Source organism: Artemia sp. Qi Xiang Cuo, chromosome 5 (genome assembly GCF_049724085.1).
Source record: "Artemia sp. Qi Xiang Cuo chromosome 5, ASM4972408v1, whole genome shotgun sequence".
In the NCBI taxonomy this organism is placed as follows: Eukaryota; Metazoa; Arthropoda; class Branchiopoda; order Anostraca; family Artemiidae; genus Artemia; species Artemia sp. Qi Xiang Cuo.
Window position 1 is genome coordinate 78,199,779 of NC_142798.1, and position 17,533 is coordinate 78,217,311.

At 36.5% G+C, this 17,533-nt stretch overlaps 1 protein-coding gene across 1 annotated transcript in view; it reads left to right on the forward strand.

Moving 5' to 3' along the window:
• mRpL28 (mitochondrial ribosomal protein L28) overlaps positions 1-17,007 on the forward strand; it is a 37,730-nt gene extending 20,723 nt beyond the window's left edge. The window contains exons 3-5 of the mRNA XM_089089950.1: positions 1,216-1,359; positions 6,052-6,227; positions 16,892-17,007. Coding sequence (XP_088946076.1) covers positions 1,216-1,359; positions 6,052-6,227; positions 16,892-16,934 — 363 coding nt within the window. The 3' untranslated portion in view covers positions 16,935-17,007. The remainder of the gene's footprint in view (positions 1-1,215; positions 1,360-6,051; positions 6,228-16,891) is intronic.
• The last annotated feature ends 526 nt before the right edge of the window (positions 17,008-17,533 follow it).

Here is a 17,533-nt window from a genome sequence, read left to right on the forward strand (position 1 = left end):
ATGGTTACTAATCGGATTCATATTCATCCCAGAAAGCATACGCTCCTGGATAAATAGCACATCATAAATTTGAACGAGATGATCTATGTCTTTTTCTTTGTTGCGACAACCATTGATATTCAGACTAAAAATTTAAAGAGATCAATTCATTGATTATTTTTGTTTCTTATAATCTTTCTGAATTTAGGGCATCTTAGGCTGAAGGAGACATGAGATCCATCGCAAGAAGTGCATTTGAGGTCTTCGTTACATGGTGTTTTTAGTGTGTGGTCCGGAACATCTGGTACATCTGGGATTTTTTTTGCAGTTTTCAATGAGATGATCAAAGCTCTGGCATCTGAAACACCTTCGAGCGGCCTTCATGTACTTATCTACCCGGAAAAAGTCGTATCCAAGCTTGATTCCATTAGACATTGCAAAGTTCATGGTCTGTCTGTTTTTGAAAGTCAGTCTAATTGTTTTACTTCGTCCAAAACGGAAAGCATCCTCGCCGAGGCCTGGATTATGTTTGGCCAGTTCGCTAGCATCCACTTTTATGGAAAGTCCAAGTCCTCTTCCATAAAATTCCATTCCCTTCTCCTGGTTCTTGTACCTGTGAGAATAAATATATGTTTGCCTTGTAATCATTTACAATTTAGCACTTATATAATTTGTGTTTTTGATCTATAATAATAGTAATAATTTATTTTTAACCCGCTACAAAACAACTATCTCTCCTGATTTTAACTTCATCTTAATTATTTCATCCGGACATAAGGGATTGGGTAAAAACCTGCACTAAATAGTTCTATGCCATAAGATTTTTCTTCCCTGAGTTTGCATTTGATCTGCCACTTGACAAATTTGCCGAAAGGACACTAGGACCCTCAACACAAAAAGCTTTTGCTTTTACAACATCGCTGAATTTGACTTGGAGATTGTTGTTTCTCAATTGCCTGACCTCCTGAATCCCATCTTCGAATGTATGTATAATCCAGGAGTTTAAATTTATTTTGGCTTTCCACTGGGGGCGAAGGGACTACTCATGACTGGGATTGCTCATTTTCTTGTTTCCATTAAGACTAAGTAGATACAACTTTAGTACCTTGGCAAACAGCCTCACATAAATAAAATATATATTCGTATTATTTAGCTAAATTCGACATTATACTAATTGCACTTAAATGTTAAATAAGTTTTCCATTAATTATCTTTCAATTTACTGTCCATTTTTAGACATCACCTCAAGATTTGAAATCCATATTAGCCCTCAAGTTTAAAAGGGAAATGCTCATCGCCCTTGCCAAGGAAAACATCTATCCCGAAGACCCAATAAAGAAAAAAGAAGTACTCGCTAAGCATGAACGTTTTATTATACCAGTAAGTAAGCTGAATTATTTATTAGGTTAATTATTAATTTTGGTATTTTTTGAGTTGCTCACCTGTTAAATTAGGTAACTGCTTAAGAACAGCGCAGGAATGCCACAAAGACCACCTATTTTTGATTTTGACTCTAGTGTTCGTAGCTATTGTATTTTTAACCTAAGATTTAGTTGTGATGGATGATACGAAACATAAATTCGCCCAAGCGACATCGCTATGCGATTTCTGGCTGACATGTCTGACTGATTAGGAGCTAAATTTACAGGTCTTCCTAAAACATTTCTTTTATGAAAAAAAGACTCCTTTGATTGCCAATTTAAGAAATAGTACTGATAGTACTTTTTTTTAGACAACTGCTTACATTAGATAATCATTGATATTTTATCAAATTAGGTAACTGCTTAGAATAGGTGCACTGAAATGTCATAAAAACACCTGTTGTTGGATTTGATTATGCTGTTCGTATCAATCATCTTCCTGGCCTAAGAGCAAGTTCTGACAGGCAATGCTAGATGCCAGGACTGTCAAAAGACACCGCTATACGAATTTTGGCCGAGTTATCTGACTAAAGAAGAGCTAAACTACCCGGTCTTCCTAGAAAGTTCCTCTTACAAAAACAGCTTATTTGAATGCCTATCTAAGAAGAAGTACTGATGGTACATTATTTTCTTTAAGATTTGGTAACTGCTTAAATTAAATAATTTTAGTCGTTTTATTAAATCAGGCAACCGCTTAAAGAAAGCGCTGAAATCTATTAAAGAACACTTATTTGTGACCTTGATTATACTGTTCGTATCAATTGTCATCTTAGCGCAAGAGTTCTAACAGACGATGCTAAACGTCAAAAAGGTCGCACGACATCGCTATGCGAATTCTAGCCAAGATGTCTGACAGGTTAGGATTATCATATCTTCCTAGAAAGTTCCTCGAATAAAAAAGACCATTAGAAACAATCCTCTAAGGGGCTGGAAAAATACTCCGTTTTTCAAGCTAAATGCGGCCGTATTTATTAATTACGGGCGTATTTTATGCTAGCTATGGGCGAAGAATTTACCTAAAGGCTAACGTGCATTTTTTTTTTTTTTTTTTTTTTTTTTTTTTTTTTTTTTTTTTTTTATGAAAGTAAAAGAAAGAGAAGAGTAAAAAAAGAAAGTAATAAGTAAAAGAAAACAAAGTAAAGGATTCATTTAAATTAGATAGATTCCCTCAGTATGCTGGAACCTTTTCAATATACGATCTGTAGAATTACTTATGAACTCACTTAATATGCTACTCGGTGTCGGCTCTGGCCTCTCTCGCGCTCGGAGTAAAATCTTGATTAGTATCCCTCTCACTTAAGAAATTTCAGGCCAAATTTTAGCAAAATTTTAATTATTAAAAAAAATTCCATTTATTTAAATCTGACTTTTCATAAATTAGCTTCTATAAAGTTATTAATCATCTCGTTCGAATTGATCGCTTCTAATTCTTCAATCTATATGCGCATTAATGCTGTTAATGTTAATTTACTGAACGACTGCTCATTAATGGCCTCCGACACTGCAATCGCTAATAATATTTTATAGACAACTGTTACATTTGTGAAGACCCTTCCATTTCCGTATTGTACAATTAATTCTAATTAATTCTAATCGTTAAAGATATCTAAGGTTTCTTTAAGGAAATGTGTCACTGTTGAATTGTTTTTTTCATACCTTGGAGCCTTCTTTCTTGTTACAAGCTAACCATGCTGTAACATACGAACAGGTTTGAATGCAAAATATCACAAAAAGATTAAAATTCATTAAATTTGGTCTACTTACTTTTATTTTCAAGGATTGGTGATGAAGATATGGGAAAAAGGAATATTTCGGATGTAATTTGCTGACACATGCTGCCAACTCTGCTCTCTACATTATTTAATAAAAATAAAATTCAAAACTTACAAAAATGATTATGAACATGGGCGCCCATAAGGGGGGGGGGGCAACCCCCCTGGCTTAATAATGCTGCCTAATATTTTTATATTTTTGCTACGAGGTTTCTATTATACAACTCGGTGACTATTATACTATTACTCGGCGCCGTGCCGATAAAAGAGGGTTGGCGGCAGCGGTGGTAAAAAATAGCAGCAGCGGTGTGCCGCTGGCGCGATCATTGTTGACCGCAAAATTTTTGTTTCTGATCAGTCTTTCTCAAATACCACCTCTAATTTACATCAGACTTGGGCCTATTTATGAGTTAGAAACTTCGCGAGTCGCTGGCTGGACGATCGTTTTCTTTGTTATTCATAAAAAGAAGTAGAAATCTGATAGAAACAGAATGGCTATGGCGTTTCAGAACCCTTGCATAATAGTTGAAATATCAAACAGCTAGATAATTAATTCCTAACAGAATTAATTATCATAATTAGTAGTATTCTTTTCATCGAGCAACCATCGCCATCGAGAAGAACTGTCCCCGTTTACATCACAGCTGGGTTAGTGGGAAAATCTTTCCCCTTAGCTTTCATACCGTCAAACGTCCAGAAGGGATTTGATAGGTATATTCCCTTTCAATCGTTTTGATAATGAAGATTTGTGCTCTCAAATACAGACCAAGCAAATGTTTTTTAGCCCATGAAGATGGTGGCAAATTGCCATGCTCATCAGATTCACACCTGAACAAGTACAGCCACATCCCAGCACCACTAAGAAAATATATACATCACTGATACATCAGTCAAAGCCAAGATTGAACATGTCTGCTACAAGGAAGGCAAAGAAGAAGTGGAAAAGAAAAAATTGAAGCAACAAAAGCAAGAAAAGCAAAGAAGCAGGCTGTGAAGAGATTTGGTGAGAAGATAGCACTGAGAGTGAAAATATAACTGAAAAGGCTCAGATAGTGACTGTTGATGGCAACTCAGACAGTTTTCTTGGGTAAGATAGTGAAAAGGAATGTGAACTTAGTTTTGATCTGGGTTGCAGTTTGCAACTTTTTAAAAGTCATCTATGAAGGCAATTAGGGAGAAGGTAGAACCTACTGCAGAGGTCAGTGTGACGACTATGAGTAGCGGGAGAGGTAATGTGCGGAAGCGGCTGGAACAGCCAGATCATATCTACTACATGAAAGAGGATTTAGGGTTAAAAAAAACCTGTACATGGACAATGTGTGATCTTGCACAAACGTTTTGACTAAAATGTATCTTTCCTAAACAAGGACAGCAGGTTCTTAATCTAGCACCTGATGCAGATAGTTGGAATTGGCTGACGACAATCTTATAGCCAAGCCTATTTAAATATGATTACTCTTTTTCACAATACATGTCAGTGATTGAATTTGTTCATGATTGAGTTACTTCAATTTTAAGATCCTTTGTTCAAGATCGGACAGTAGCCTATTTTCCAAGATTAGAGTCGAGGTGAAAATTTGCAATCACATGTAGATCTCTACTATTAATTGTCTAATGCATTTAACATAATTACCATTGTATATGGGTGAAATATTCAGTATAATGAAATACTTATTAAGAAAATTTAGACAGGTTTAGTAGAGAAAAATTAATTTTCCAGGTGATATAATATATACAACTATTGAGATTGTGATTAGGGAGACCTGCATTTGTAGTTTCCTTCCCATTCATTGCTGTCGATGTCTGAAATAGGTCTCCGTCCTGTAATTAGACACCTCCGAGTCTGCTCCTAGTTCTAGTTATTAGTATCCTACTTCTAGTATCCTAGTTATTAAACCTCCAGTGGTTTTATAACAAATAAGGAAACACATTAGTTGTCCTCAATGTTAAATTCAGAATTTGACAGTTGGCAACTTGAGAATTTTTAGAACCTCCCATTTCAAGTAACGTTGCTGTGTCACGGAATACAAACTTCTGTATTTATTAATACCTGCCTATGGCAAGGCCTCAATAAATATTAATTCTTTGCTATACCAAGGTGTCTTGAAATAGAGAGGTCCTTAAATTTCAAGTTCCTACCTGGAATTTAATCTGGTGTCTGTTCAAAAGACAATTGTCTATTCAAAGGATGTGCTGCAAGAACTAGTGCTGAATAAAAACTCACCCTGGAAGCACAAGGAATTCTTGCAAACTATTTGTGTTCCAACTTGTTTGTTGAATTTTGAAAACCGCACATGATTTCTAAGCAGGAAAATCGAAATCATTAACCACACGATAAAAAGAAATTACTGCATTGCGGTTGCAATAAAGAATTGGCTCAAATTAATTCAAAGTCAGCGGAATGCCGCCGCCTAGGCCGGCGGTGGTGCGCCGGCGGCGTTCTGACACTTCGGTGGCAGTCGACCGGGCCTCTCGTCGGCGGCGTTCGATGTGTGCGCCGGCGTGGCGCTGGGTTCAGTATCCAACATTGGAAGTGCTGATTAGACCAGGCAAGCCCCCCTAAAATTCCTTTTATGGACGCCCATGATTATGACTGTTAGATTATTTATTCATAATTTTGTCGTCCTAAAATTTTGCGTCAGGGGCAGATTATCCCTCTGTCCAACCTCATAAAACCGCCTCTGATGCTACTTGGTAGCTTAACAAAGCCAATTAGCTTCATTCAGTAGCAATACATCTTATAATGTAATTATCTTTCAAATTACTCCTTTTTTACCTAAGTCAAAAAACCAGTTTTTAGCATCTCCGCTTTATTACCGAGTGTCCGAACATTTTGAGTCGAGTTGTGGTTATTCATAACTTTATATTTCTGATTTTAGTTAGAAGAAGCAGAATGGTATGGTCTTACCTTAGAGGAAGCTGTAGAAAAACTTAGGGACCGAATGGCAAGGGAAAATCCAATCCAGCCTTTAAAAATTCAATTAAGGAAGCAATTGTTGGAGCAGCTGAAATCTGGAGCCTTGGATGATGAGCAAATTATCCCACAAGAGAATAGGTAAATTATACTCAGAATAATTTTGTCTTGGGGTAAGACAATAGAAAGGAGAAGCCAAACGGCAATTAAAACTTATTAATACCCATTGGTATACCAACCTTAAAAAGGTATTACTTAATACCCTACTAGTCCTACATATACTACTAGTCCTATAAAAAAGTCCTACCCTACTAGTTTTACATAAAGCCAAATTTAAGCTTTGTGATGCACAGTCGGTGTAGATCACATGCGGATATTTTTTCCTAATTTTTGCCTGTGCACCAGAATAGCAGCCTGACATGTTGCTGGCCCCATTAAAACCAGCCCCTACACAGTTTTAAATTTTCAAGCCAATTGCACTGTATTCGCTAATGATTTGTTTTGCTACTGTAGAGCCGGTGAAATTTCCGCGAACAGAAAAACCCGAGAAACCGCTCTTCAAGTTAAGCACGAGTTCCATTGTAGTATATGACAACGATAAGTAACTTCTCCTTATTGGAAATGTCTTTAGTCTCGTTGGCAAGGATTGAAAATGCTACTGAACTATTTAAATCACTCACAATGCTTGGTACAATAATGGACGCGGCACAATCGATCAGGTCGTTTTGAATGATGGGAGATACATACTGCGCATTTTTTGCGCCATTTTCGAAGTGTTCTTTTAGACATTGCTCTCCACTCTCTACCATTAAACGCAAAACTCCACGAAAAATGCCTTCATTTACATTAGTTTCGTTGCATAGTTTACTCTCCTCTCTGTGTCCTCGCAGAGGTAATTCATGCCGCCATGCCGCCAAAAAGGACCGCGCGCAGAATAGGTGTTAGAATTTCGCGATTTTTCTTTTTTATTTCAGCCTCTGCACTCGATATAGCAGACACAATGCTCCTAGTTCGTTTTTCATTAACGGAGACAAAGCTTTCGGCGCTAATCATTGAATCAAGATGGTAACGAGAGTTCTGATGTGCCCGCATGTCTGAAAGGAAATGCTTGAGTCCTGTGTATGGTTTCGAGTCTAGAGAGCCTTGAACCTGATGGCTACCCTTCCCAGCAGCTTGACAAGTGAATAAAACGCATTTTGCACAAAAGACACCCATGCACGATGGACTGAAGACCAACCATTCTGGGAAAGTTTGTAACCAAGAGTACTGAAAGGATCCAACTTTCGTTTTTCCCTTTTCGATAAATGTTTTCGAATGAAATGGAAAATTCTGGTCCGGCTTCAATTGACTAGTTAAAAGATTGTATTTTTCTTCGTCTGAAAGGTTTTTGAGTTGATCTGGTTTTCCGGCATACAAGCCGATATCTAACTTTGAAAGAACACGGGACGAGTCTACAGAATCCTGTTCAGTTGGCTGGTGAAATTCGGTCATATCTGAGCCCTTCGAGCAAGAAGCATCCACACCGCTCATAACATAGTCAATACTACTAGAAGCAGAGGTACTACTGTCATCGCCAAAATCCAAGTCTAAAATTAAAAAGACGAAATAAAGTGACGAAAAGAAATAAGCAAAAAGTAAAAAACCAGAATAAAAGAGTGTGAAATACAAATTATTAGATAAATCATAATTAATCATAATTCTATTAAATATCTTGGTCTTTAATGCACAGGAAATAAAAAAAAACATAGAGATATCAATTCAGCTTTAGATCCAAAGCTTCTTGGAAAAACATACAAAAAAGGGTGCAAAGATTAGTTGCTTATTTTTGGCAAACCCTATATTTTCTTAAAGCATGACTGAAGATATTATCTATATTTTAAAGTTAGATTTCCATTTTATACATTATGATATTCTTCAAAACCAAAACGCGTGAATTATTGTGCTAATCCGAGTTTCTGAGTTTTGGGTTCAAAATTTTTTACGCGTGACAAAGACCCAGGTCAACAAGCGTGCCGAATTCCAATCCTTCAAAACATAGGATCTAGAGAAAACATCTAGTAATGTAGGAACACTGCGTTCTCCGCACGATTGTCTTTTCAGCAAAAGATTTTAATATGTCCAGTCATTCTGAAGATGTGTATTTTATATGATCTATATGCTTTTCAAATTGAAATACTCTGAATATTGTTGAATTCCCATGAGAAAATGTGTGATCGGTTCCACACGGAAGCGCTAGTTGGAGCCGAGGGGTTAACAACTGGGCATTTTGAGGGACACCTGGAGTCATGAGGCACGGAGGCATGCCTCCGGAGGCACGCCGGAGGCATATTCCAAAGGGCGCAATATGTAAATATATACAGCTTGCCTGTTATTCGGTATCGGTCGAATATTTCAGCACCTTCAAAAGCGATCTTTTAAAAAATGGAAAAAATCATTTACGGGTTTATTTGGCAAGGAAAAGAACCCCCAAGACTGAAAACAACTGATATGTACCTAAAGAAGAAGAACGGAGGACTGCAAGTTGTTGATATCCATGCAGAAACTAGGTACCCCTACGATGGCACTGATGGTGTCACTTTTTCCTATTACACATGCAGCGTTGCCACCAGCTCAAAAATTAAAGTCCGATTTGTCTTCAAAAAAAAATCCCAAAATTTCAAAAAAAAATCCCGGAACACAGTTTTTAATTTATACAACCTAGGGCTGCGCGGTGATGACGTAACAAGCAAGGTGCGAAATTCGAAGTACGGTGAAAAGTGGTTTCTAGTTGTAACTAACAACTGATTGTCAATATTCCTAGTCTTATTTCAACGTGAATACGTTCTGGTGGATTAGTAGGATCTATGACAAATATTTTAGGCCAAAACAATTCGCCAAAGTTCCAAAAAATGTGTCTACGCATCCACGTTACATCGTTATTTGAATTTCCCGCCCAAGAATTGACGTCACGCCTCGCAGCCCTATTCAATATGGCTTGGCCAGCGGTAAAAGTTGCCTTTTATCACGTCTTCACACGTCCCTTTCCATTTTATCGTACCTGCTTTTCTGTTTAGTGGCTGTGCCAAGACGCACCCTTGGATCTCGGATTCTTAATTGTACTAAAAAAAAGGAATCTGCTGCTTTGACAGGAAAAATTCCGGAAGAAACATAGATCTCTTTTTCCCGAATGTACTTAGAATCCAATTTTCTTGGTATTAAACCCATACAAATACCAATACTTAATACCAAGGTATTAAACCTTGGTATTAAGCCTTTGGGTATTTGAAGAGAAAACTGTAAAGCAACAGTCAGAAAAACTGTTACTACCGAGTTATTAGTAAAAAGCGCTAAGTAAAGCAACCAACTAAAAAAAATAACTAGTTTCTCAGATATTTATTGTCTGATTTCACACCGACCTCTGCATCGGTTTGTGGCGACTCACGTAGTCCTACTCGTCGGCCCTGGACCATCACCCGTTTTAATCGGTCACTACTCAGCTTCTCAGAGCTTTCCCTCAGAAGCCAGAACAGCGTGGATTTTTTTATTGGTGTTGTGGAGCCGTCAGAAGTCTTGACAAGACAAAACCTAGAATTCGTCACAGGCTCACTAACCCAATTTTTCTCAACTTGGTGTTTCACACAGTGAGCAATCAGTGGCAAATCTTCAAAGATGCCGTCACTTTCCGAGCCCGATTCAGTGTCAGTCGCGGAAGCCTATTCCTACTTATCGGACAGAGTATTTTCCTCTGAGTCATCGTCTGAGTCACTGTTGTGAAGTACAGAAAGAAGAACATTCGGTACTTTGTGACCGAAAGCAGAAAGTTCGTCGTTGGGTATCAAGGCTTTCATTATTCGCTGGCTTTCAATACGAGCTCGCCCTAGCTTGAGCTTGATTTCATCGTCCCCGGGCAAAGAAAAATTGGAACTGACAGACACAACACCAATGGATCTAACTGGCTTGGCCTTGGGCAAAGACAACTGTTCATTAGAATATGGAGCTTCAAAATCCGTTATACTTTCATATTGACGAATTCGATGTAGAAGTTGGAGGAACGAAAAGTTTATTACAGTACTGTAAGTACTGGTTTGAGACCGCATCTTCCTAAAAAAATCTTCACACGGTTGGCTATTCTTGTAAGAGAGTTTGAAAAGACGTTCGAGCCCAAGCCGTTTGAATCGACGAATGAGAAGCACTAGGGAATGCATATTCATCTCTAGGCAATGGTAAAGGCTTGTGGTAATAAAATTCTCGTTCAAAGCATAATATCCACTTTTTAGGACCCAGGATCTCCAATGTCGAACGCAGTAAATAACACGACCAAGTAAAGGTAACCTCTCAAGAGGAGAAAGTTTGCCGTCGTAAAAAAACGCGCCGTACGCTTTCCATAAGCCAAAGATAAAACTGTATTCCTTCGCTTCCAGTAACACGCTGTTTCAGGTGTGCCGGAGGCACGGAGGTACGAAGGAAGGGACACCTGCGACGGTCAGTTATTAGCCCCTCGGTTGGAGCATCATGTAGTGTGACCTTAGCAGTAAAGTACCAAGAAAATGCTCTCTACCCGACTGTTCCAAGGCTTCAAAGATTGCCCTTGAATCGTCAAATTACTCATTTTATTACTTATCTCGCTGTTCCTGGGCAAACATCAATTTTGGCAATTAAATCATAATCGGAACATTTTTTCTCCTAATTCTACTAATGGTCGCAAAAACTCGTTTTCCTCGTAAAACTCGTAAAAACTGAAAAAAATTAATTTTTTTTAATTAAATTATTTGCGTACATGAATTGTTTGGTTGGTAACAGTTTGCCCACCCCTCTCTCAAAAGTATTGAATTTTAGAGACTCGTCTAAAAATTCTGGAACGGCTCTAATTGATCAATTCACACGGTAAAATTACCGTTTTTGCGGGATTCTATTTTTTGTTTCTGGAAATACGGGAATATGAAGGTATTCCAACATTAACCATGCTCATAGTTACACAAGAAATAGAATATAAAATGAATGAACTATTAATAATCCCATTTTGGGCTCTAGAAAAAGATTAATTTTCAAAAAAGTTTGATCCCACCCAAATAATGATCATTTTTACTGTATCCTTTAATTGGTCATAGCTAAGAAAATTCTTACGAGAAGATTTCCAAATTTAGATTTGGTCGTCTTCAATCTAAATTGGGAATTGCATTTAATTTCAAGTGACACATGCGTGCTTCAAAACCCACTAAATACAAACTATTGTCAGAATAGTAGTAAACTCCTTACCTTCATTGCTGGTTTTTGCAAGCTTTAAGAAATGCTTAATGCTGGGCTGGCGTCGCTTGATTTTCTTTATTTCCTCTCACGCGACCTTTCTGTTTCAATGCTTAGCTTACACTGGAATTATAGCACCGTTTGAATGAACTATCGCCTCTTAGTCTGAAATTAAATAAAAAAAAACAAGTTTTTTAAACTGAAAGTAAGGAGCGACATTAAAACTTAAAACGAACAGAAATTATTCCGTATATGAAAGGGGCTGTCCCCTCCTCAATACCTTGCTCTTTACGCTAAAGTTTTTATTGTTTTAAAAAATAAAGTTGTGAGACAGAGTCAACCTTTAGCGTCAAGAGCGTTGAGGAGGGGACAGCCCCTTTCAAATACGGAATAATTTCTGTTCGTTTTAAGTTTTAATGTCGCTCCTTACTTTCAGTTTAAAAAACTTGTTTTTTTTATTTAATTTCTGATCGTTTTTTAGTTAATGCAGCTTTTATTTTAGTTCACCGTCATTGAATAAGTAAAAAAAATTGTGTTCCAATTCTTTAAAAATGACCCCTTAATCACAAAGGCCGTTAATTAGAATAAATAGCTCTTATGAAAGTACTAAAAAATCTTTGGCTTAAAGAGCGAGGCATTGACTAGAAGGTGAACCCAATCATATAGCTAATATTTTTTTGTTCGTTTTAACTTTTGATGTTGCTCTTTACTTTTAGTTGAAAAACTTCTTTTTTCTTATTTAATTTCTGATTTTTTTTTAAATAATGATGGGAAATCCAGCGCCCCCTTCATAGCAATGTCCTTTCCCCCATGAAACCTTCCTTCGTGAAAAGTTCCTCCCATATAACCCCCGACCCACCCCCACCCCCCACTACCAGTAAAAATTCCCCCTGAAAACGTCTATATACTTCTTAATAACCAAGACTACATGTTAACATTGGGTAAAGTTCATAGCTTTCGGCCCTTCCCATGAAGGATTTAAGGGATTAAGTCATGCTGAAAGACATAGTTATAATATTTTCGACAAAAGTGAACAAAATGGTTATCTCAAAATTTTGATTGGGGGAGTTTGGGAAAAAAATTAGCGTGGAAGGGGGCCGAGTTGCCCTCCGATTTTTTTGGTCACTTAAAAACGGAACTATAACTTTCAGTTTCTGTTAAAATGAGCTCTCCTACTATATTCTAGGTCCACTGGGTCGATACGATCACCCCTGGGAAAAAAAAACAAATAAACAAATAAACACGCATCCGTGATCTTTCTTCTAGCAAAAAATAGAAATTCCACATTTTTGTAGATAGGAGCTTGAAACCTCTACAGCAGGGTTCTCTGATACGCTCAATATGATGGTGTGCTTTTCATTAAGGTTCTATAACTTTTAGGGGGTATTTCCCCCTTTTTTCGAAAATCAGCCAAATTTTCTCAGGCGCGTAACTTTTGATGGGTAAGATTAAACTTGATAAAACTTATATATTTGAAATCGGAATTAAAATTTGATTCTTTTGATGTATCTATTGGTATCAAAATTCCGTTTTTTAGAGTTTCGGTTACCATTGAGCCGGGTCGCTCCTTACTTACAGTTCGTTACCACGAACTGTTTGATTCCTTATCGCAATTCCTTCATCGCAGAGAAACTAGTGCTTATAGCTCTGAGGGTTAAATAGTGAGAAAAATTTCTTGACATCTTGTTTGATTACAGGAGACGATTTCACGTTTGATGATAAAATAAGGATATAAGCTTGCCGGAGAAACGGACAAGAAATTTAACAAGAAATGAAAAAAGGAACGGGTGTTGCAAATAACTTAAAAGCGTGAATATTTTGGAACTTTCTATATTGGCACTTAAAAAAAAGAAGAAGAGCAATTTCGGGGAGGGGGGGCCCCGCCCCCCCCCGGGATACGCTACTGATAACAGAGAACGTCATCCCTAATATTCAAAAAACTTTTTTTGGTTCCACCCTCATTGTCAGGAACGTTTTGAGTCTCTTTATACTTCCAATATCCTTCCTTGATAGAAAGTTTATTCTCATTCTCCCAAACCCCCATATAATTCTGTCGTTAAGTTTATAAAAAATATTATTTTTTCCGTAAAATTTAAATTTTGCCTCAAGTTTAATAGGTTTAAATAAATTTTAATATAATTAATTAATATTTATACATAAGAAAATAATTTTTCCTTAAATTTTCTTTCCTTAAATAAATTTCTTAATTTCTCATTCCCTTCTTCGTCAAATCTTCATGAGTCAGTAGTAAGGATTAAGGTGCGATTTTCAGCGGTATCAAATCTAAATGAAGGTATTTTTTCTATAATATTTTTCTTCAACTATGTGTTGACCATAATTTTTTAGTGTAAGTTATATGTTTCCTTTTATATGTGTTTTTATATGCAGCATTCTGCATTATCTGCAGCATGTGTGCAGCATCCTGCATAAAACACTTGATTTTCAAAACATTAAAGTAACAAAAATGTTTTGTTTTCAGTAAAGCGCAAGCAGCTTCTTGACCGTTGCTAGTGAGGGTGTTAAAGTGGGCAATTGCTCTCCTCCCGTTTAATGAAATTTTGGTCGCCAAAATTTCAGCGAAGTTTTGAACTTCGCTTTTTATTTATATTTGAAAAAAAAAACTGAGTGTTTTTTATTTTTATTTTAATGGGATTAGACAACAACATTTAGAATTTGGCCGTACTATGAACAAATGAAAGAAAAATACCTCGTTTGATACATAAATAAAAATAATAAAAACGGGTTTTGTGAAAATATTATTTTCGTAACAATATACTTTTTATGAAATGTCAGTTCTTTTATCTTTTTGTGTTGTTTTACCATTTTACCTTTTTGTGTTTTCATTTGTTTACGGTCGTTTTTGTTTTCGTTTGTCCCTTTTTTGCCTGGTCATAAAGGCTGTTTGATGTGATGTCTTTACCTTTTTGTGTTTTGATTTGTTTAAGTTGTTTTTTTTTTGTTTTTTTTTGTTGATAAAGGCTGCCAGACATGAAGCCGGAATATTTGGACTTCATTATATACACAGGATCTTTTTTTGCAAAGTTCACTGTTTTATTAAAAGTTTAATTAAGAATTATCGATATTTTTCAATGTTTCAGTGTTATTAGCGTTTCAAAACATTTCAATATTTTTTTTAAGTATTTTCACTTTATCTTAGTTTTAGGTCTAATCCTGGAAAATTTGCTTGCTTATTAGCATAGGCCGGAACTATATTCTTACTATATTCTTATATTTATATTCTATATTCAAAATTTATATTCTATATACAAAAGGATTTTTTTTTTTGGGGGGGGGGGGGGGTACAAAATAACCCTAAAAACCGCATCAGATTTTTTTTTGTTCATTTTTGTTACGTTTTTCCGAGTCGGAAACACATTTCGTGGGGAAGGGGGACAAACCCCCTGACCTCCCCCCGGAATACGGCCTTGGTTTTTGCAATATATGCAAACTATATTCTTGCCATGTCTTCCCTTTAACACTTAAGAATCGCAGCTTCACACAAAATTTTTTATCCTGATCATTTCGGAAGATATTTTCAAAAAAAAACCTTCAGCTTTTATTTTATTTTAACCACGTGAAATTAGCCGTGGGAAATGAATTCTTTTGAAGATCTATTATCTCAGGAATTACTTAGTGGGTCGATTTGCAACTTCCATAGAGTGGTGGAGAGAGAGCTAAGTGGACCTTGATTTTTCACTTGAGGGAGGGGAAAGATGTAAATCGATAGACACTATGTGTATCTTGGTTATAGGAATAGTACATCTGCAATGTATTGAACAGTTTTTTTTTTATTGGGGGGGGGGGGGGTGGAGCTTAAAATTTAAGGTAGTGCTTGAGATGAAGAGAGAGGACAAGGACACTTCTAATTTGGTGTTGGGGGTTGGTTTAAAAAAGGATTTGAAAGGAAGAGATTTGACTACGTACTAAGTCAAATTAATGTTGATTAGAAAAAAGTAGATTTGCACGATTTTTACGTAAACTTATGTAAACTGGTCAGTCTACGTAAACTGATACAGAAACGGTAAATATTATTTCGATTAAACTTAATAGTAAAAGTTTATTGCGGAAAAAACTTATATGAACTCAAAATAGAGCCTAAAACCCCTCCAAAATGCTTTTACCCTGAATTTTTGTGTAATAAGTCGGATCAACTAAATTAAATAGTCTAAACAGTTTACAGTTTAATCGAAAGAAAGTGTCTTGATGTACCTAAAACAGGACCATGGGGCCTGATCATACCCCTAAAATCTAAATTTTACTAATTAGGTAATTTGCTCTACGACCTACCTTCTAGAAAGTGCAATTGGCAGCCTATGAACTTCGGGAATCATTGGTAACTTCAGGTAGCTTGGAAGCGAAAACTTCTAGTCTTAATCCACGTTAAATTTTCCGTGAGGAATACCCCTCCTTACCTCCTCCGTGGAAATTTAATCTAAGGGGTGCGTTCTTAATGAAAATTTTACTATGAAATTCAATATGCCCGAAAGCCCAAAATAGAGTTTACAAACTACTCTTTAAAACAATACGAAATTTCATGTTCTTCCCGAGAAAGATGGTCACGGATGTACACCTTTCTGTTCTAATACAATCTATTAGATATAGATATCAGCGTCCAAAGCATTAAACCTATGCAGGGTTATTTCATGTACCTCGATTTATTTCGCTATATTTATTTCGCTAATAGCCACAGTAAATTCTTCAGCTAAAAATAGGCGTAAATTTCTCCACTGAGGTTAATTCCTATTTGTAATCATTCCAACTTGTAATATAATAACGAGAATAGCCTAGTGTTCCTTCTAAAACTCATAACACTAAGAAGACTTCTAAGAAGACTTCTTAGTGTCTTAGAAGACTTCTTAGAACACTAAGAAGACTTCTTAGTGTTCCTTCTAAAACTCATAAGAGGGAAAAGCAGATTTTTCTTGTCAAATGATCAAATCATGATGAGAGGTTTACCAGAGAGAGGTTATTCTCAACACGCACAAAGCTGCTGATTAATGTCTTACAGACTTATTGTTTTTACATGTTTTCAACGATATATTTTTCTTCATTTTGTATAAATTACAGGATAATTTGCAAATAATAAATAGTTAAGATTATCTAAAAAGTGCATATCGAGTTTTTTTTTAGGTTTAATTTGAGGTCGTCAAGGTTAATGTTTAATATGCAAGCTCCAGTTGCGCTTTTAATTTTGCGCATTAGTTGCGCAAAATTAAGTTGTGCATTAGACGACAGTTGCGCATTAGACGACAATTTCGCTATCATTCGATAGCTGTGTTTCAGCTTCATTTATTTGTTGAATCCCCTTTTAGAAATTCGCTTGTCATTTTTTCTGATTAAAAGATAGGTCTTAAACATGGAATTTTTCCAGTTTTTAAGCTACTTTAGAAGATTCTCTATCCTACTTACTCAGTGAATAGATAGATCTGAACTAGTGAGTCTATAAGTATCTTATTCTCTTTGTCCAAATTATAGATTTGTCGTAAAATCTGATGTTTTACGGGGAACGCAAACCTTAAAAAAGATATACTAATGTTTGTACAATTTTAATCGGGTGACTTATTTCATGCATTCTTTTTTAGGTCATGGATGTCAACGCTGAACCCGTTTTCGAAGTCTAGTTAATATTTATCGTCTTTTGATTAAACAAATATTTAGAATATAATGTGTCTTTTGATTGACGTTGCAGGAGGACCAAATATTTTTCGCCTCACTTTGCCAGGGGCGTAATTTGCTATGAAGCAGAGGGGGGGATGCCCCCTCCAGACACCTGTTTTCCCCCTGCCAGACCTCAGTTTGCCCACCCCCACCCCTCCCAGCTGAAATTTAGTGTCTGTAAAAAGTCTTGTCAAAATTAAGATAAGCCTGCATAATTCAACCATCCAGAGAAACAGCTTAGCTTTCTTTAGCATATCTTTGCCCTCACGGTAATATATGACTCATTTTTCAGTTTTCACTGTCATTTTCATTTGATTTGGGAAAATTGGCTCCAAATGCGCCCCCCCCCCCCAGAATTTTGTCGAAATTACTCCACTGCACTCAGGGGCGTCCCGAGACTCATTTCATTGGAGGGGTGATCTTCGTAAATTTTACCGAATCTCTACCTGATCTATGCCGAATTTTCTGCAGGAATCAAGAATTTTGCTAAATTTCGGGCAATTTTGCTAAATTTTTGCCTTCTGCGAAAATTTTACCGAATGCCAAAAACGTTGGAGGGGAGACGC